The 21,255-nt window shown below is 36.1% G+C and overlaps 2 protein-coding genes across 2 annotated transcripts; one reads left to right on the plus strand and one right to left on the minus strand.

The window, feature by feature from the left end:
• The first annotated feature begins 4,631 nt into the window (after positions 1-4,631).
• On the plus strand, positions 4,632-11,947 carry LOC131633795 (ran-binding protein M homolog). The gene is made up of 10 exons (XM_058904481.1): positions 4,632-5,237; positions 6,039-6,185; positions 6,695-6,781; positions 7,473-7,518; positions 8,352-8,428; positions 8,674-8,836; positions 9,565-9,633; positions 10,124-10,183; positions 11,080-11,166; positions 11,462-11,947. The coding sequence occupies exons 1-10, from the start codon at positions 4,852-4,854 to the stop codon at positions 11,735-11,737; spliced, it is 1,398 nt and encodes a 465-aa protein (XP_058760464.1). The 5' UTR covers positions 4,632-4,851; the 3' UTR covers positions 11,738-11,947.
• Positions 11,948-12,138: 191 nt separating this feature from the next.
• Positions 12,139-13,095, minus strand: LOC131633796 (NAD(P)H-quinone oxidoreductase subunit T, chloroplastic-like). Its single transcript, XM_058904482.1, has 2 exons — positions 12,721-13,095; positions 12,139-12,629 (listed from the first exon to the last, which is right to left on the minus strand). Exons 1-2 carry the CDS (start codon positions 13,047-13,049, stop codon positions 12,212-12,214), a joined length of 747 nt encoding a protein of 248 aa, XP_058760465.1. The 5' UTR covers positions 13,050-13,095; the 3' UTR covers positions 12,139-12,211.
• Between the last annotated feature and the right edge of the window lie 8,160 nt (positions 13,096-21,255).

Raw genomic sequence — 21,255 nt, forward strand, 5'->3', positions numbered from 1 at the left:
AATGGATTGTGCTCAGAGATTAAGAAAGTAGTTGGATACCAGAAGATCCGTGTCTTTGTTGATTTGGTTGATAGTTACTAGATTTATGAGGAGGATAACAATGCTCATTACAAGATCATTAATGAGAAGAGGAGCAAGCACCAACAGAATCGTGGTAATCATCATCTCACCAAATTGTAGATGAAAGGAAGATGTCTTCGTATACCATCGCCTAACAAAAGATGACAATAATGCAAAGTCGAGCATAGTCAGCAAATAGTCCACCAATGAATGGATACCGCAATTATCGACAGTCGACATAACCTTTTGTGGCATTGAGGCATCTAAGAACTTATTCAGCTTCGTCCAGTGGGTGGCACATTTAGTGGAAGTCGGTCGTGTAACAAACAAAGTAAAAAACATCAATTATTTTTAACGTATCATTAATAAATAAAATTAAGTTAAACATAACATATATATACCTCTCTGTGCCTTAATCTCAATTCCATATGATTGACAAATTCGATGAGCACAAAACGGTCACAAAACCCTCCAAGAAACCCTTAATCAATGTGTACATATGGCTGCCTCAAAGTTGGAGTAGACACCTCTGTATCAACCGAATGTGTAACCTCCATATCACCCATAACCAATGCCTCTGTCTCAGGGTGATGTAGAGATGACTCCTCCAAGGGATATGGAGCACTTCTATCTCAGCCACCATCTACTTGTCATCTTAGGCCTCTATGTAACGCCCCAGACTGCTTTTGGGATTATTGACTGACCCCACAAAGCAACACGGGTCTTTTCAACATGATATATCTTCACTCAAACGCTTTCCAGGAAACTTCTTAAGAGGTCACCCATCCCAAAATTGATCCAAGTCAAGCACGTTTAACTATGAAGTTCTTATGGAACGAGCTACCAAAAAGAAGATGCATATTATTGGTATGGGTAGTACACATAAATCCTTACAAGCTTTCCTTCCACCATGCAGTATTATACTTGCACGGCCTCAGGATCCCTCTCATTCCGGTGTGGCGACCACTCCTTGCCATATTCGGCCTCGAGTGTTACATGCGGTGCAACCACCCCTCGCCTTCTCCGGTCTCAAGTGTTACAAGCCCACCAACTTTCGTATGGTTCATCCTCGAACCACATCGTACTGAGAGAGATCTGACTCTGATACCATTTGTAACGCCCCAGACTGCTTTCGGGATTATCGACTGACCCCACAAACCAACACGGGTCTTTTTTGCACGATTTATCCTCACTCACACGCTTTCCCAGGAGGTCACCCATCTGAGAATTGCTCCAAGTCAAGCACGCGTAACTATGGAGTTCTTATGGAACGAGCTACCAAAAAGAAGATGCATCTTGTTGGTATAGGTAGTACACATAAATTCTTATAAGCTTTCCTTCAACCATGTTGTCCTATACATGCACGACCCCAGGATCCCTCTCATTCCGATGTGGCGACCACTTCTTGCCATATTCAGCCTCGAGTGTTACATGCGGTGCAACCACCCATCGCCTTCTTCGACTTCGGGTGTTACACTCTACATCAACAAGTTTTGTTTAAACATCGTCAATAGCCGCAACATCGTGCTCATCAATAACATCTCTAGTCCATCATCAGCTCTAGCTCGTCTACATGAGATACTGAAGGGTGCACGAGCCTGCTCAACCGTCTGCCTCCTGTGAAAACCGGTCGGGGCTACTCTCTCGGCCCGCATATGCGAGTCCTTGTTGTTATTTATCGTTGCACGAGCCCTCGTTGCAACTCTGTCATGCTGCCTAAAAGCAATTGTCTTGTATGATCCTCTGGTTCTCACTGCAAATAAAAAAAGATGAAATGTAAATTACCAGGTTTTAAAAAAATTCAGAAATCAACATTGAAGGATAGAAAAACACTTAGAAAGAGGGGGGTTTGAATAAGCGTGACTTTAAAAACTCTTAAGATAAAAACAATTGCACACTGATTTTTATCCTGGTTCGTTGTTAACGAAACTACTCCAATCCACCACCTTAGAGTGATTTACCTCACCTGAGGATTTAATCCACTAATCAATCTTGATTACAATGGTTTTCCACTTAGATACCTTCTAAGTCTTCTAGATTATTCTGATCACAACCTGATCACTCTAGGAACACAATGCTTAGATACCCTCTAAGACTTCTAGAGAATTCGATCACAACTTGATCTCCTCTAGTTCTTTACAAATGAATGTAAACAAATTCTTACAAGAGTTATACAATGCTTCTTAATAAGCTATAATCACAACTGTGATATTTCTCTTAAGTTTAAGCTTAATCTCACTAAGATATTACAACAGTAATGAAGTGAGGTTGAAGATGAAGTTTTGAAAGCTTTTCACTTTGACAGCGTTTCTGTATGTTTGCGTAGAGTGTTGTATTTAGCTTCTCATCAGAACTTCTATTTATAGGCATTTTGAGAAGATGACCGTTGGGAGCATTTAATGCATTGCGTGATCCGTACGGCATTGCATTTAATGTTTCACTCTTTTGTCAACTACCTCGAGCCTTGCTTTTCCTACTTTAACTGACTTTGCCTTTAATAGCTTCTAACGTTCCTTTTGTCAGTCAGCGTAGCCTGCCATCTTGTACTTGCTTCTGATCTGATCTTTGTAGATACAACGTTTGAATATATAAGAGTCAAACAACTTGGTGCAGAGCATCTTCTTGTCTTCTGACTTTGAAGTGCTTCAAGCGTGATACCATGAGAACTTCAGTGCTTCTACTTCTGATCTCAAGTTCTTCTGATGCTTCAATAGACCATGTTCTAATTTTGCTTGACCATCTTCTGATGTCTTGCGAGAGCATGTTCTGATGTTGCATGCTGAACCTTCTGAGTCAGTGCTTCTTGCGCTGATTTTGTGCATACTCTTTATATATTTCCTGAAATGAAAATTGCATAGGATTAGAGTACCACATTGTCTTAAGCAAAATTCATATACATTGTTATCATCAAAACTAAGAATATTGATCAGAACAATTCTTGTTCTAACAAACATGGTTTTCTCTATTTTTTGAAATGCCTGGTTAACCATCTCAAAAATTTTTGTACCATTTTTTTCGAAAAGTTCGATATGCCTGTATGCATTTTTACTAAATATTTTGAAAATTTCAAAAAAAATGCATGCAATTTTACCTAATTTTTCAAAATATATGGTAAAGCACATGCATTTTTATAGGAATTTTCAAAAAATCCAGTAAAGATGCATGAGAAACATGATTATGTACCAGACATTTAGAAAATGCCGGTAAAATCTATTTTTTTGGAGGACATGAAAAGGGAGGGCTTCGAAAAACAATTTTTAAAATAAATATTGAGAAATTTTTAACATTTTTTGAAAAAAGATTATGTATAAAATGATAAAATAATGCTTGTCATTTACATATTTTTGATTTTTAAATTACTATTACAACAAAAATTATATTTGAACAATTTTTCATAATTCTTCAAATCCCTCCAATCCCCTATTTGAATACAAGTTTTTAATTCCCCAGATTATGGAGATTTTAGCTTTTGAATAAAAATAAACCTCCCAAAATCCCCCACCTAAATTCTTCTAATCTTTTTCCTCAATCATTTTTTTTCAAATCCCTCCCCTCCAAACTTCCAAACAAAGCATTAACATCTTGTTGTTTGTCCATAGTAACGTGACACAATCCAAATTCCCACTTCTTAATTTTGATCCCTTTCAATTCACATCAAATGATGGCCAGGCCTGTGGATAGAGAGTTTTTTCTGAGAGAAATTTAGCTATTATAGCATGTTGATTATCTTTAAATTCTTCCTTAATCTCACTTTTGTTCCAAGTATAAAATCCCCATCTTCTTCTTCTTCTTCTTTAACTTCGGATTCAACATTCTTGATATATGATGTTTTGATGTTCTTGATTTCTATTTGTAGGTTTTTATTTAGATTATTGATACTATCTACCAACAACATGATTTTGGGAATGAACATGTTTGGAGGAAGTTGATTCATTGCCATGCCGTTGCTTGTGCTAACGGAATTAAAGACCACACTAGGATTGCTCGATTTATTTTAGGTTGCAGAAACCCCACACAAGAAAACATAACACATACAAAAAAGAAACTAGGAAAGAACGAAAAGCTCACCCAAGAAAAAAAAACACAAACTAAAAAGGAAACCAAGAAAGAATGCAACTCAACAAAAAACCATAAATTAAAATGATGAGACTAATTAAAAAACAGTCACACTTGTTGTAGGTATAAGAGAAGAAACTTAGAAATTGCTAAAAATTATCCAAATATTCTTGGATACATCATAGAATTCTGGGAGGATTCTTGATTCTCTTCGAATATATGATACCCTAAAGTTCAACTATGAAATATTAGTCTAATGCGTCTGACTCCTAAGATCATATAATTGATATAAAATATACACAAAATAAATATTTTAATGTCTGCAGCTTAAAATACACATATGATTTGATAATGTCATTTTTAATATTAGTCTTATAACACAACATTTATATAATTATTTAATATTTAATAGTATAATTTAATTAAATATATTTATAAAAAAGAATAGAGTAAATAAATAATTAAATTATAGCTGACGTGGACATGAGTTTAAGCTATACTTCACTGCGCCTGCGGTGGAGTTGTGAATCGTGATGGAAGAAATTACAAGTACACAGTAACTGCATCAAAAAACAAAAATTCCATTTCCATCCGAAACTCAAAGAATATCACAGTTCGTTCGTTCCAACCGAAAGAGCGTGCAGGGTTAGATTTGGAAAATTCCATCTCCACAACCGAATCTAACCATTCTCTCGATCACAAAATTAGGGTTTTGAACTTCTCGCGATTCGTGTGATGAAAGAAACCAACGGAAACAACAGTGTTGAAAAGCCAGATCAAGAACAAGATCTAGGTCTCTATTTCCTGGAGCTCTGTCGCCGGAAAGTGAAGGAGGAGTTGGAAGATTACGACGGCGATGACGAGAAGGAAGAATCTCCGACTGAGCTCAATACTTTGAACAGTTCCGGAGGTTTTGTTGTGGTGGCGACGGATAAGCTTTCGGTGAAGTATGTGAATGTGAATCTTCACGGTCATGATGTTGGTGTTATTCAAGCTAATAGAGTTGCTCCGATGAAGCGGATTGTTTACTATTTTGAGATTACTGTGAAGGATGCTGGTGTTAAAGGTCAGGTTTCGATTGGCTTTACGTCGGAGAATTTCAAGATGCGGAGACAGCCTGGGTGAGCAACTCTCTTTTTGGAATTTTCATTTCTTGTTTTCATTTTCAATTGCAGAACTGGTATGTGTGAATCAATTGGATGAGGATATGTTTGCAGTGAACTTAATATGTTCTTGCTATGTTTAGAATAAGATTGTTTGTGTGGATCAATTGGATGATGATATGTTTGCAATGTACTTAATGTGTTCTCGCTATGTTTACAACAATGAAGCACGAACACAATACCGATATTGGTATTGAATACGATATGCATCTGATACGGAGATATGTTAGTAATTAAAAATCTAGGATATGATATGTTTAAGATACATATATAAAGAAATTAAAATTAAACATTGGTTAAATGATTCTCTAACAAAAAGTAATTGAGTTTGCAAAATTTGATGATAATAGGTAAAAGAATTATGAGAAAAAGAAAAGATAATTAAAATTGAGAGAAAAGTAATTAAAGGAAAAGTTTGATTCTTGTAATAGAAAAAATGAAAGTGATGAGGTAATTAAAGTTGAAAAAAGAAGAATTAAGGATGAGGAAGATTGATTCGTGTTATTGAAATATGAATAGTCATGAGATTAACTAGCCGTATCCGCAGCGCATCGGAAGCGTGTCGCCTGCATATTGCGCCGTATCGCCGCTGTATTGGGATGTCTCGATTTTTTTTTAGAGTATTGTTGTTGTTGTGGAACATTGTTTGTGTGGATATTGTTTTTCTCACTGTTTTTGGTGATATTGTTAACGTGACTTGATTGGATGAGAATATGTTTTTAAATTTAGTTGTTGTTGTTGTTGTGGTTGGGATGATAGGTGGGAGGCTAATAGCTGTGGATATCATGGGGATGATGGTCTCCTTTATCGTGGACAAGGCAAAGGGGAAAATTTTGGTCCAACCTATACCACTGGTGATATAGTTGGTGCTGGAATTAACTATGCTGCTCAGGAGTTTTTTTTCACGTAATATACTCATTCGTTTACTTTCTGCCTTGTTCCTTTTCAGAACCATTAGAGTCTGTAGATATAGTTTTAGAATAATGTTTTTCTTCCCCCTTTTATTTTCATTTTCTGATATTGTCACTTTTAATTGCAAAACTGTCCTATTGTTTTCATTTCCTTTCCTGTTTGTTTTCATTGTTTCCTGTTCATAATTCTGAGAACAGAGTTGAAATATAAATGAGGCATGAACAAAAAATAAAATGAAACAAGTTAACATCTGTATTTATTTCTAAAAGGGAAAACAGGAAATGAAGATGCAAATGTTTTCTCAAATGTGAATGAGCTTTTAGTTTTTCATGTGGTTGATTATACAAAATTGTGGATAGTCAGCATTTGCATATTAAATATGCCTTCTTCAAAGCACTATCAACTTTATTCTTGATAATTGATCATTCTTTTTTACTTGTTTACACATTTTTTCACATTTGTTTCCATGGCAAGATCTTTTTACTTCTTTTGTTTGATGCCAGTAAAAATGGGCGAGTTGTTGGCACAGTTTACAAAGACATGAAGGGTCCACTGTTTCCAACTGTTGCTGTTCATAGCCAGAATGAAGAGTATGTTGTACTGCTTTTTTATTCTTGCCGTTTAGAGTGGCTGCATGCTTCTTTATCTGATTCATTATTTATGTTGCTGATATAAAGTTAGGTTCGGTTTATGCGTATGAAGGCAAGAGTAGCTGATTGAATTAAATTACATCAGAACCCTGTCATTCAATTTTTACACTCAGACTGTGCTTGTAGTTTAACATATGCACACCAATTTTAATCATCATTCTCTTTTCTCATCTCATAAAGCTGAACAAGTGTGTGAATAACATTTGACCACAGAATAAATGACATAACAGCTTAATTAGTGATGATGTTTTGGAGTTAGCTGTAGGCTAGCATAATTTTGAATACAAGGAAATTTTGTGGATTTGATTATCATAATTGATGGGGGCGGGGTATTTATAGTAAGTGAAAAATATAGGGAGGGGACTGGGTAGTGTAATTTACTCCAATGCTTAATTTATCTGAGTATGATTCTTCTAGATTTGATTCCCATCTTTAGCATTTTTAATTATGTATTTTGAGACCAGGGATTTTCTTAATCATCTGCATACATTTTTGAGTCCTTGATTATTTTCCCTTACTGCCATTTCAAAGGGTTTTTAAACATCACTTCTGTTTCAAATAGCATCTTCTTATGATCATTGGTTGATTTAGGTGTTTAATCTTTCATGAGTGTTTCACTTTCCTCTAACAGGGTACATGTCAACTTTGGTCAGAAACCATTTACCTTTGATCTAAAGGTATGAATATTTTTCTATATTCTGTTTATCCTTGTGTGTGTACGTGTATCCTATCATGCGCTGTAGCCAATGCAATTACAAGGAAAAATTATAACTTATTTGTTGAAGGGATCAAACCTTTAAATTTACTTCCAACCTTGTGATTCAATATTGCAAAATTGTCTTTTTTCTAGCACCACGGTAAAGTATATTTTCGGCTGTTTTAACAATTGTCAGCTTATTTTATTGCAAAATCTAGATTCACTTTTATTTATATCATGTTTATAATGTTTCTTAATGTGGAGGATGATATTTTTGTCATTTAATAATTGACCAAGAATCTTATAGTTTATTCATCCAAAAGAAATAATCTTATAGTTTATGGTTAGTTTTGGTTCAAGATTCAATGACAGGCCTTCATGTTTTTATTCATAATTTGACAACCATGTTGGGATGGATTAGAAATCTATTTTTTCAGCTAGTTTTCTAGGGGCTGCTGTATTTTACATGATTTGATTTGTCTTTTTCTTATTAATTTTAATTTCCTTAAAATGAATAAATGCATGTAAGTGTATATATGAGAGGTTGTCTAGTAGCATAAGAGGCTATCCTTGGTAGGCCCTGGGAGGATGGTATGTTGAGAATCTTGTCACCCATCCCATGAATCTAATCTAAGATAGTACTAGGGTGGGATTATAGATTCAATTATTTCAATGTGCTTTTCGACAGCCACTATGATCAATGTCACAAAACCTTTTTGTTTTGCAATTCACAAATTTTTTAAAGACTGTCCAATATATTTCCCTTCAAGTCTTTATCATTGTTTCTCTTAATTATTTATCTTGTTCGATTAGGAGTTTGAAGCACAAGAAAGAATGAAGCAGCAAGTGAAAATAGAAGATATTCCTGTGGTACCAAATGCTAGTTATGGGTGAGAGAAAATTACACTCAAAACAACTGTCATTGAACTGCATTTTTTGTTACATTTTATTTCTGCTAGTTTTGTTACACAAGAAAGAATGTTGCATACTGTCATTTCTTGTGCTTTATGAAAGTTGAAATTAATCTATTTCACTTTGGCTGTGTGGCATGTATGACTTTTGTGGGAATTAATACTAATATATGAAAGTAATTAATATGTTCTAATATTTCTGAATTATCATTGCTTGTCACCAGAATTGTCCGTTCCTATCTGCTACACTATGGCTATGAAGATACATTGGATTCATTTGATTTGGCTAGTAGGAGTACTGTTCCTCCTATAAATATAGTGCAGGATAATGGTAATGATGACCAGGAAACAACATATGCATTGAATCACAGAAAGACTCTTCGGCAGGTACTTGTTTTGGTCACAGCTTTTGGGGTATCTATAATTAGGATAGAAACAAGGATACTGAAGTAAGGAATTAGACCTCAGATGAGCCTTATCCTGGTCTACATGTTGAATTGGAATGTTCTATTTCTGAGTTCAGTTACATGGAGCTGGAAAAATGAAGAATTCTATTGTGTTCAATTCTTAGCTTAGACCCTAAGATTAACAATCTCTAGTACTGTAGTACCAAATATAAAAGTTAAAATCAATATTTCATATTTCTTTTTCATATAGTTTTGTTGCTTACTTTAAAATATATCCATCAGCATGCTCCTACAACTGTTTTTCGCTTGTCATGACTCCTTTTATGGTGACAATTGCCACTCTAAGGATCTTCTATTAAATTTGGAAATGTATGAGCTTTTGTGATGGTTAGTTTCTGAATGTCGCATTATAAATTAATAAGGGAGAAAGGAATTGAATGGTTTTTATATTCAAAAGTTAAAAATGCAAGCAAAAGAGTCCTCTTACAAGGTTACCAATATATTTTTTTTGAAGTGCCATTACTTGGTTAGTTAAAACCACTGAGTTAGTGTCAATATCCTATCAAGTGACAATATATTGTTATTGATAGGCATTTAGTTTTAGCTGTCCTTTGTTTTGTTTTTGTTAGTATGATATGCTTGCTGCATACAGTTGCTGATATACAGACTTACAATCTTATGTGGTTTATCTCTTTTCTTTCAATGAAGCTAATCAGGGGTGGGGAGATTGATGATGCATTTGGTAAATTGCGTGAATGGTATCCCCAGATTGCTGAGGTGGGTACTCTTAGATTATAATGGTTGTCTTCTAAGTTGTCTGTATCCTGGCTCTAATCCAACTCTAAATTTTACTGATTAAAATTGCAACTAAATCCACCACGGGGCATAATATGATCTTTAACTTGTACTTTTGAAATTGCTTTAAGAAAAGTCCTGATACACTGATAGCAGGAATGTTTTGTAGTGATTGTAGCTGGAAATGCTTTGCTGCACTTAAAGTTGTTAATTGTTATGTTCTGTTTTATCCTCTGATGGCCACTCTTCCTTCTTTTATGGAGTTTAAGGAATAATCACATCTGTCTATAATGGCAATGTACACAGCCATGTTCAATAAGACTTCATGTTAAAAGACTTTGATTCTCCAATTATGTAATATGTCAAATTATGTATGAAATACGTTGTCATGGTTTGATGTTTCTCCTCTGTAAGAATCTCATCTCTCTATATTTACCCCATGAGTAATAACTAGCAATTCTGTCTACTGCAGGACAATACATCAGCTATGTGTTTTCTGCTTCATTGCCAAAAATTTATCGAACTAGTTCGGGTATATTCCTTTTCAGTTTTTAGTTTGTAATTATTGGAATCATGTTTTCTATTCTTGTACAGCATTTGTATACCTGCAATTAATGTTCCTTTATATCTTCAATATTTCTTTGTTCCCATTTGTTATTAAATGATTAGTAAAATATGGATTTCGTCTGTTAGCTTGATTGACATCATTTATATTTTCTTTTGTTAGCTGTTACAACAACCAAGCCTTATCCCACTAAGTGGGGTCGGCTAAATGAATCAAATTACACCATAATGTTCTATTCATAACCATGTTTCTATCCAATTCATTAATCTCAAGATCTTTTTATAGAGTTTTTCTTGGTCTTCCTCTTTTTTAGTTGTTTGACTCCTCTCCATCTAATCTACTCTCCTTACAACAAAATCTACAGGTCTTTTCTCTACATGCCCAAACCGGCTAAGCTTATTTTCTACCATTTTTTCCACTATATATGCTACCCTAACTCTCTAGTATTGTGATTTCTAATCTTATTTTGTCTAGTCTTACCACACATCCAACACAACATCCTCATTTCTGCTACACTTACTTTATTCTTGTGTTGACTCTTAATTGCGCAACATCCTGTCCCGAACAACATTGCAGGTCTTACCGTCCGATAAAATTTTTCCGTTAGCTTGGGTGGTATTTTTGTGTCATAAAATCCCGGAAGCCTTCCTCCATTTCAACCATCCAGCTTGAATTTGATCTTTTACAACCCCTTATATTTATCCATCATTTTGTATTACGGACCTTTTGACTCGTGCTATGATATGATCTGCAACTTTCAACTCTTTTGTTAGATGTTACTCATTTAAAATTTAAAATGCGACCTTGTGTTTGTCTAGCTTTTATGTAGAAATTTTGAGCCATATTGCTGCATGTGATATTAGGTTGGAGCACTGGAGGAGGCTGTCAAATATGGAAGAATAGAATTGTCAAGTTTCTTTGGGTCGCCTGTCTTTGAGGATTTAGTTCAGGTGGGTTTTCTTACAGATAACTGGTACAGTTATTGATACCGCTAATATCCCCGGCCTAGCCCCATAACTCATAACAGGTGTTCTAATCTGCTGTTTGAAGCATATAATAGTCATTCTAATAGCTTTCTCGCAAGAGAAGTCAAGAAAAACATGTGCAATTTCATCTCCCTTCATTACAATGAGTTGAGATTGGCCCGAAATCATATCATAGTTCTTGTCTGTTTCCTGTTTGTCTATTCATTGCACGGCATTACTATTTAAATTTAACTCAAGATTCTTCTCTTTACTATATTAGGAATGTGTTGCTTTGCTGGCCTACGAACGGCCATCGGAATCTGCTGTTGGTTATCTTCTAAAAGACTCACAGCGCGAAATCGTAGCAGACACAGTAAATGCAATGATATTGTCTACAAATCCCAACCTGAAAGAAGCAAAAAATTGTTTGCACTCCCATCTTGAGAGGTTACTTAGGCAGCTCACTGCAAGTTGCTTAGAGAGACGATCATTAAGTGGAAATCAAGGAGAAGCTTTTCAACTTCAAAGAGTTCTTATCAGTGGTAAAAGAAGCTAGTGCTATATTTCTATTGATCTTCCAACTATGCTGTTCATATCAACCCTTGTTTGGTTTTATAACAATGTCGAATGATCAAAATTGATTTTAGGGTATAATGTGTTGTCTCCATCTATGTACATGTTGATTTTCATTTTAGGGAGAGGGTGAGTTGTGTATATGCATGTAAGCTTGTAACCTTTTCATAATCAAAACGATGGAAATTAGTAATTGAAGCTTTTCATTTTTTCAACAACCAAACCTTCTTCCATTAAGTGTGGACGTGATGTCAGTTACATAAACCAACTTTCGGCATAATTTATTGTATAAAATAGATAAACATGTATTAGCAGTAAAAATGATTTGTTCTGTGGGCCATTCTTAAATATAATTATATAGCATAATATATACAATATTCCAGCTGATCAAAACAAAATATACAATCTCCAGATACAGATACAGATTCTAATTGGTTGGCTAATTATCAGTAATGTATTAATATTCTTTAAAGAAAACTACATAAGTGAGACAACATATTGAGAAAATAATGATAAAAACATCAATAGTGATAGCAGAAACAGCTTGATCACTAAGCTTCATATTCTTTCCACCAAGGCGATCAACCATGTCTGGAACAGGTTTATAATTCCTCAGTGCTACCTCATAAGGATCCTCGAAGTTAATTTTCAACTTCTCTTCTTGGCGACTTGCTACCTCTTGAGCCAGTGTCCAGTCATAAAATCTCCTACTTTCTTCATCGCTGAGAACATTGTAAACTTCTCTTAGTTTCATGAACTTTTCCGAGGCAGTCTTTAGAGGGAGAGAAGTTGTGTCTGGATGATACTCTTTTGATAGTTTCCTGAAAGCTACTTTGACTTCTTCTAGATCAGAATCTGGCGATATTCCTAAGAATCTGCTTGTTTTCATCATAGTTATCTCATGAAACAAATTCATTCTAAAAAACCAGTTAAAAAGGAACAAGGAAAACATAAAAAAAAACTTACTCATAATGAGAACCTTGAAAATTCAGCAAATCAGCAAAGTCTTCACCCAAAAGCTTCTTAGGTTTCACATCTGCATTAGTTTGTTGCTGTTTTGTGCTACCTCCAATCCAACCTTCATCTTCATTCTCCCAATGGATTCTTGTGTCAGTTCCAGGTGGTGCTTTTTTGGGTCTCTGAGAGTCGTCCTTAGAAGCATGAACTTGTAAAATTGTGTAAGATTTTGTGGTTGTCGTTGTCCTAAAAAACCTTACTCCTTTTATTGTTTTTGTGTTTCCAAAGATTGGATTGAATAATAGAATCTGTGGAGAAGGTGTAGCTGGGGAAGCCATGAGAGTGGAGCAAAAAAGAATGTTTAGATTTTGGAAATGCTACGATACAATACATACCCCACGTTTTTGTCTCTTTTTTTTTTTTGTGGTTCTCACTAAATTTGGAACATCCACTTTGTAATATTATTTTAATTATATTTCAATATAATAATGGGCTTTAATTAAAAAGCCTAACCCAAAAAATGTAGTTATATAAGCAACAATTCACATCCAATTTAACTCAATTAATAAATATCAATCTAGCTATCTACCCACTCATCATAATATAAATTTTTGTTGATAAATAATAAAGTTAAAATAATAATTTATTATATTTTTAATTAAATAATCAACTAATTTATATGAATTTAAATACGAGTAAATATAAAAATTGATCCATTTTTTTTTTTATAAAAAAATAGATTTTTGTGCACGAATTGTATATGTAAATTTGTTTAAATAATGAAAATTTCTTTAGCCATCTCCCTATGGGGGTCACCCCCAGCGAAAAACCCAAATTACCCCTGCTTCGGAAATGAACTTCCGAAGTTTTGATTTTTTTAAAAAAATTTCCACAATTCGGAAGTGCATCTCCGAAAACACCTCATGGGGGGTGTGTTCGGAGATGAACTTCCGAAAACACCTCATGGGGGGTGTGTTCGGAGATGAACTTCCGAAAACACCTTTGTTAAGATTTTGAGGGGTTTCGGAAATGCACTTCCGAATTATGCAGAAACAGAGATTTTTTTTTATGTTTTTCTTAACAGTTTCGTATTTTTAATTAAAAGAAACCGGGAAATAAAATAAACGACATATAAAGGTGAAAAATACTAATATGATAAAAAAAGTAATATATACAACCGATCTGAATCCAAATAATAATAATAATGTGCTAAAGATACAATCCGAAAACAAAAAATAAATAAACCCGACCACTACTGGGTGTGCCTAACCCTCTCTCCCTGGGACCTCCTCTGCCGCCTGTATGCCGCCGCACGACCCGCATCAGTGACGATCATCTCCATCACGGCCACAGCCTCTGGACCGCCCTGCTGAACGACACCTCGATCCAACGCGTCCCGCCCAAGCATCTCTATCCGCTGGCAAATCGGCATGAGATCAATGGCGTGGTCATCCTCGGCCTGCTGGTTCTCCAGGATCTCCTCGTGTGCTGGCCTAGGAGCGCCGGGAACGTCGGGTCTCAGCAGAGGATGTGACACCCGATAGAACCATGTGACGTATCCCTCCTCACTGTGCCAGTCCTGTGTGACCCGAGTGAGACGGTACTCCTGCGGTACCACATGATGCTGCCAGTCCTCCCATATGGCAGTGAGCTGCACTCGGGTCACTGTGTCGGGATCAGCCTCAAAGGGTGACCTGGGTATCCGCTGCACGAATCCGAACTGACGCATGCACCGCTCAGGGAGATATCGGACCATGATGGTAGTCCCGCATGCCAGCCAGCCTGAATATAGAGCAATGCCGTCAAAGGGGACAATCTGAGCGTAGTCGCTGAACGACCTCCAGGTGACGTCGTCGTGCATCGTGCGGTCCAGGTATCCACGGTATGGTCCCATCGCATCGTTCCCCCTCTGGAGAACGTATCTGGCGGCCCTGGGCATGGCGTCCACGTACGCAGGATCGATGTGAAAGCCGTGGATGCGGGAGAAGTAGGAGATGATCCAGCTCTGAAACAGAAACACGATAATGTATTAAAAATAAATACGAAACATAAATAAATAAATAAATACGATAATGTATTAAAATAAAACGTACCGTAAGTAGTGTGCAGGATCCGACCAACTGCCTCGTCCTCCAGTTGGAGGCCTCATTCAGCTTCTGGTAGAGGTATGCCAGAGTAGCTGTCCCCCAGTTCCACTGGTGAACGGTATCCAGGTCCATGAAGTAGTGGAGGTAGGTCACGTCGACGTACCTTGCACTCTTGTCCACAAAGCATGCAGCGCCTACCACATGCATGTACCAGCACCGGAGAGCGCAGCCGCGGTGATACTGTGTGAATAGCTCGTCACCCTCCTGCTCGGCATCGGCCGCCGCGTCCAGGTGGTGCTCAAAATAAGCGCTCAGTGTGGTGAACCGGATATGAGGTCCAGATGTCGTGACGCACTCAAAGTGAGCAACCTCGTGCTCCATGCCCAAATAGAGCGTCATCCACTCAATGGCCTCGACCCTCTGGATCCGGGAGTGGTGCAACAGCGGCCCCCTAATCGGCAGGTGGAGAAGACACTGCACGTCATGCAAGGTGATCGTCATCTCCCCAACCGGCAAGTGGAAAGAGGACGTCTCCTTGTGCCAGCGCTCCACAAATGCCCCCTGCATGCCGGTGCTGATGGTGGTGTACCCCGTCATGCAGAGCCCGCTAAGCCCTGAACCTCGCACATGGTCGTTAAACCACTCAGCTGCTGGTTTAAACAGACTGAAAATCTTCCGGGCGTGGTTCACCATTTTCAACGGCTCTCTCTCCTGTTACAAAAAAAACAAATAAGCGACATATATTAAATAAGCGACAAATAAACGGTTAAATTATAAAAAATGGTGACAAATAAACGGTTAATTTATAAAAAATACCTCTCCCTCCCAGATACCCGAGCGACGTGATCGTGGTAGTGAATCAGCACGGAAGTGTCAAAGGGCCCTCCCGGATAGCTGTCCTCCTGCTCATCCTCCTCCCCGGCTGGAGGGTCAACATCCAATACCCCCTCCGGCTCGTGGTAGGGCACTGCCGCCACCTCCTCCTCATCCTCCTCCTCCTCTCGCTGGCGGGAAGAAGATACCCGAGCCAGCCGACTCCTAGATCCATATGAAGAGGTACCCTCTCCAACGTCCACGGGAACTCGCACACGGCGTCCCCGGCCCTGCCCCCGTCCCTGGGTCGACGCCAGCTGCGCCGCCGCCCGCTCGCGTCTAGCCGACGCAGTCTGGGTCTCTCTACCCTGTCTGATACGTGCTGGTTGGTTGCCTGACATGATCCTGTAAACAATTGAAATCGATTAATATGCGGGACAAATGAAAAAACAAAAAAAAATGCACTTCTGATACAGTTCAGAAGTTCATTTCCGAAAACTGGGATGGAGGTGTTTTCGGAAATGAACTTCCGAAACACCCATGCGCAGAACTTCTCTGCAACCTACAATGGCAGACCCCAAAACCAAACTTCAAAACAGCCCATAATGCTTCTAAACAACCTAAATACTACTAACAACCTACCCCTATATCATTTATGCAATTGAAAACAACCCTAACATGCATTTGAAATATGGATCTAACAAATATAAAACTTACAAATTGAGTGATTTGAGGGCTTTTGAATGTAGTATTGCAATGTGATTGGAGCTTTGATGCTGCCTTGGAAGTGTGTTAGCAGAAAATTTCAGAGGAGTTGAGTTTGATATTGGTTTAGGGTAAATGATTTGGGGGGAGGGGGGCTGTTTTGCTTAATCTGCAAAACGCGCAATATTTCGGAAATGAACTTCCGAAATGGTGTTTTCGGAAATGAACTTCCGAAATAAGACAATTTTTTCAAAAAAAAAGGCACTTTCGGAGATGCATCTCCGAAAACACCTTTTTCTTGCATTTCGGAAATGCATTTCCGAAATTAGGGGTAGTTTGGATTTTTCACCAGAGGTGACCAAGAAGACATGGGAGTTGATAAAGAAATTTTCTTAAATAATAGCGATAGATTATAAATTTTAAAGGCAATAGGTGGACAATTTTTTTTATTATAAACAAATTATGGTGAATTGAGTTCCCATGGCTCACCCAAGAATAGATAAATTAAATTTGCAAAAACATATGCGATTAAATTAGAGTAAATGAGTTTGCATAAATGGAACCATTTTTTTAATCAATATAATACTTTGATTAATCTAAAATACAAGACAATTACTAAGGATGCAGCCACAACAAACAAACTGACAAATAAACTATAGATCAAGGGAGAATTCTATATTATGTCATCATCAATCTAGCAATATATTCTCTTATCTTAGGATTGTTCCACCCCTATACACTAAAGTACAAAGTACATTGTTCCCTAATAAAAAAAAAAAGTGCATTGTTCCCATAATTTTTGTCATTTCTATATTATTTCTATATTTCCACGTCCTGTATACTATTTCTGCTGCAGCAGATTTGATTAATTGGATTTTTCAACCTTTGCCTTTGTTATTTAGTTGTAATCCACTTCAATTCTTCATTCCATTCATCTTATTCAACCTTCGGACATAAACAACACTTATCATTATCAATCATACCGAATTTGTGGATCCTTTCTTTAGTAGCTAGCCTATCATGACAAGCTAACCACAACACAAACAAAGTTCTCCTACGTGCCAGATTACTATTGGAGATCTTCCTCCAATTCATAGTCTGGTACTCTTCTTCAGTGTCATGTACATTTTCTTTGTGTCAAATTTTCCTTTAGGCTGCATACTGCTCCAATTTTGAATTATTTGGACCTTATCTCTCTGATTGAGAATTGCCTTAAGGATCCATGAGTAGTTGTTTTTAAATCTGCACTGACATCAATTGCCTACCCTTGATGTAATAGCTATGAGTCCATTTTATCCATAGGCTATCAACCTTACTGCTTAAGTTCCACAACAATTTCATCATGTTTGCTTTACTCCATTTCAACCAATATAATGTTCGTTCTTCCCTGAGATTTTGGGGCACAAATTTGTTTTCAGGAAATTAGGGATTTCTTACTTATTTCATTTCCACCAGTCCACAAGAAAGATCTCCAAACAACATCAATTTTACGGAGTACCTTCTTTAGAATAGGGAAGCATTGTATCTAATAATTTGTGATAGCAAAAGTTACACTTTTGATGAGTTGGATTCTTCCCGCATAGCTAAGTAGTTTAACACTCCCGTGTTTTATTCTTACTACAATTTTGTCAATCAAGCTCAAATGATAGTGAATAGATAGTTTTCTGTTAGTCAGACACACCAAGATACTTGAAAGGGAGAAAACCTTTTTTAAAAGATATAAACTCCTTGATTTCTCCTATAGTACGGTCTGTGTCACCCCTCTAAAATAGGCTCTACATTTACATTTGCTTGGATTCGTTCTGTCGCCCCTTCATTTTTCTTTTTTTACCAGTAGGTGAATTAGTTTTTTAAGATATAATATGGCGTATACATTTGTATGAGTTCACTCCTTTTGACCAATAAATAAATTGGAAATAATGTAAAATATTAACGTATTTTTTTTAGCTAAAAATTCAAGTAAAATAAAACACGAAATACCAACATCTCAATTAGATAGACATTACTGTACTTACACCTTACACTCAAACTGCTCAACATTAACAAAATATTATTAAAACAAAACTAAAAAATATAATAATTTGGGGACTAGGAAAACTCCGTGGTTAAAAAACCTTGGTAAAAAAAAATAAAAATGCAATTTGAATACAATCATTACTTAAATCTAAATTTAGGACGACCAATTCTATTACGATTTAACATTTCAAAAACAACACTACAGACATGCTCCAACCAAGTGAAACTAAAATCATTCTTATCAAGTGATGTAATCTTGTAAGCATATTGGTTTCCTTCCGTATAAATAAGATGAGAAACCACAAAACAAATAAGTTTGAGAATCTCTAACCAATTAAGCCATCTAGTAATGAGATCGATGGAATAATTGCCAAGTTTACAAGTTGAGAATCATATTCTAATATGGAAGCATGCGAACTTCTAAAATGATAAAGTTTCGGTATTGGATACCATCAGTATCGGGTATAAGTACCGTATTTGTGATATTTATTTTTTTATTATATGATATTAAATTAAATTTGTGTCATCTCAACTATCAATATTAAGGTGACAAAGCATGTCTGATTCGTTGCACATGCCTGTTTTGCCTGCACTTTAGTGCGGGACGAACCAAGATTTTAGACTCTCACCCTTTAATGTGACCCCTGCGTCTTGTCCCGTTTTTTATGCGGACTTTGACGGGTATGAACATTAACATAAATTTTTATATTTTAGGCTTAAAAAATACAGTGCCCACGGATTTAGCCCGCCTACGCCCTCATTTTTTTTGCAGGACGGACCAAAGTTTTAAGTCCGCACCCTCAACTATGTCCGTCCTGCCTCGTCCCGTTTTCTTGCGGTCTTTTGCATAGCCGACCTAAATACAACGGACATGTTCGTTTACCGCATGTCTTAAGGGTCCCTCTTATAATGCCACCAAATCCAAATATTGCTTTTTGATCGTACCTGATCAGAAGAATCGTCAAGGCGGCAGAATCTGGCTTGAAGAGCAAGATGGGGGGTACCTGCAAGGTCCTCCGATGCTAAAGTCAGTAGCTATCAGAGAATGAAGGTTTAGAAAGTGAAGAATATGATACCTGACCCTCTAGTGAAAGAGGGTATTTATAGCCCTCAGTGCTGGGCCAAGGTTTCCTAATTGGGGCAAATCCAATTGGAGGCCCACGTGCTAGAAAACTGCCAGAACGTCCTTGTGCTAGGGCTGAGTCAGCAGGTGACCCACGTTCTGGATGAGCGTGGCGTAGGATCCGGAGGAGGTTGACCGAATCCTTCGCTGAAGCGTGACGCGTGGTCTTCGCGTCTGGTCAATCCGTAACGGCTACCAAGTAAATGGGGCCAAATGCTTTGGGCCTGCTCGGCTGGTGGGAAGAGCTGGGCCTGCTCGGCCCAGTCCAGAACATTTTTAATCTTAAAATAAATGGGAGAGTGCCAATTAACTTGAACGAACCGAAGAGCTCTAATATGAAAAGATTCAACCATGAAGTTATAAACAGAAGATGAAGTAGTTTCCATAGTTAGATTTCAAGTTAGAGAAACATTTGTAATAACTATATTTATGACATTTATATTCAATACATATACTACAACATACTTATTGAAATTTAAAAGAGTGATTCTGTATGTGAATAGTCATTCACATCCGATACATGTTTCAAGTAGCAGTACAAATAGGAGTTCCATCATATTTGTAAATTGTACAACCAGTTGATGCAAGACAACAGTTGCATACTGGGCTGAGGTGTTGATTTCCTGAAGAAGGGCAAGTCATGTCTGAACGATCATCATAGCAAAATTGGGGGCATATTTTAGCATCAACAGTTTTCAGATTGTCTCCCAAAAGAATTGCACCTGAATCACAAACACAAAAGTTAGTTATATAAAGATACAATAATTTACTAAAATAACTTAAAAGATGAAAGCAAAAAAAAAAAAAAGAAACAGAAATTTTATGTTAAAAGAAAGAGAGTTTGTGGGTTCAAAATTTACCACAGACGAAAAGTAGAAGGATAGTGCTAATCTTTAAAGCCATGTTTCTTTGCAAAATTGGTGAAACTCATGTCTCATATTTATAGTGCAAAAAGCAAAAAAAAGTCTCATATCTATAGCATAAACAAATAATATATTTTGAAAAGAATAATACTACTATAATAATATAATTTTTTTATGGATAATTAAAAGTTCAATCAATAACAGTATACTACACATATAAAATCCCTCTGTCTCAAAATAACTGAATTAATTGATAAATATACACAGATTTGAAAAAAAATATAAATAAAAAAGAAAACAATTTTTATCAAAATATTTTTATATATATCAATACATTTATCTTTATCATGAGAAAAAGTGAAAAATATTTAATCGAAAGTGATATAATTAATATTAATTAGAAAATTTAAAAAGAGATAATTCATTTTTTAATTCAACAATAAATTTATCTAACTATTATTAGATTAGATACATTGATTATCCAATTTATCTAACTCTTATAAATTAGATTGGATAATCTTCTTTTTATTTTTACATGTTATATTTTAATTTATATGTAAGAATTAATAAATTTATTATTTTTAATATTATTATTTTTTATAATACTTTAAATATATTTTTTATTTTATTATTTCATATTCTTATGATAAATAATTCAAATCGAGTAAAAACAACCTATTTTTTAAATATGTATTGAGTATTAAAAACAACAAATAATTAAGAATAAAAAATTTATGCAACTGAGACATGTAGAAAGAAATAGAAAAATAATAAAAGTACTTCAATAAAAAAATTTATATTTCTTATATGTATACATTTTTTGAATGCATATAAATTGGTGAACTTTAGAGGCAATAATAAAACTAGGGTTAATGAACTTTTTGGTCCCTCTAAATATTGCAGATTTCGTTTTTAGTCCCTCCAAAATTTTCCTTTA

This window comes from Vicia villosa, unplaced genomic scaffold, assembly GCF_029867415.1.
Source record: "Vicia villosa cultivar HV-30 ecotype Madison, WI unplaced genomic scaffold, Vvil1.0 ctg.001177F_1_1, whole genome shotgun sequence".
Classification (NCBI taxonomy): domain Eukaryota; kingdom Viridiplantae; phylum Streptophyta; class Magnoliopsida; order Fabales; family Fabaceae; genus Vicia; species Vicia villosa.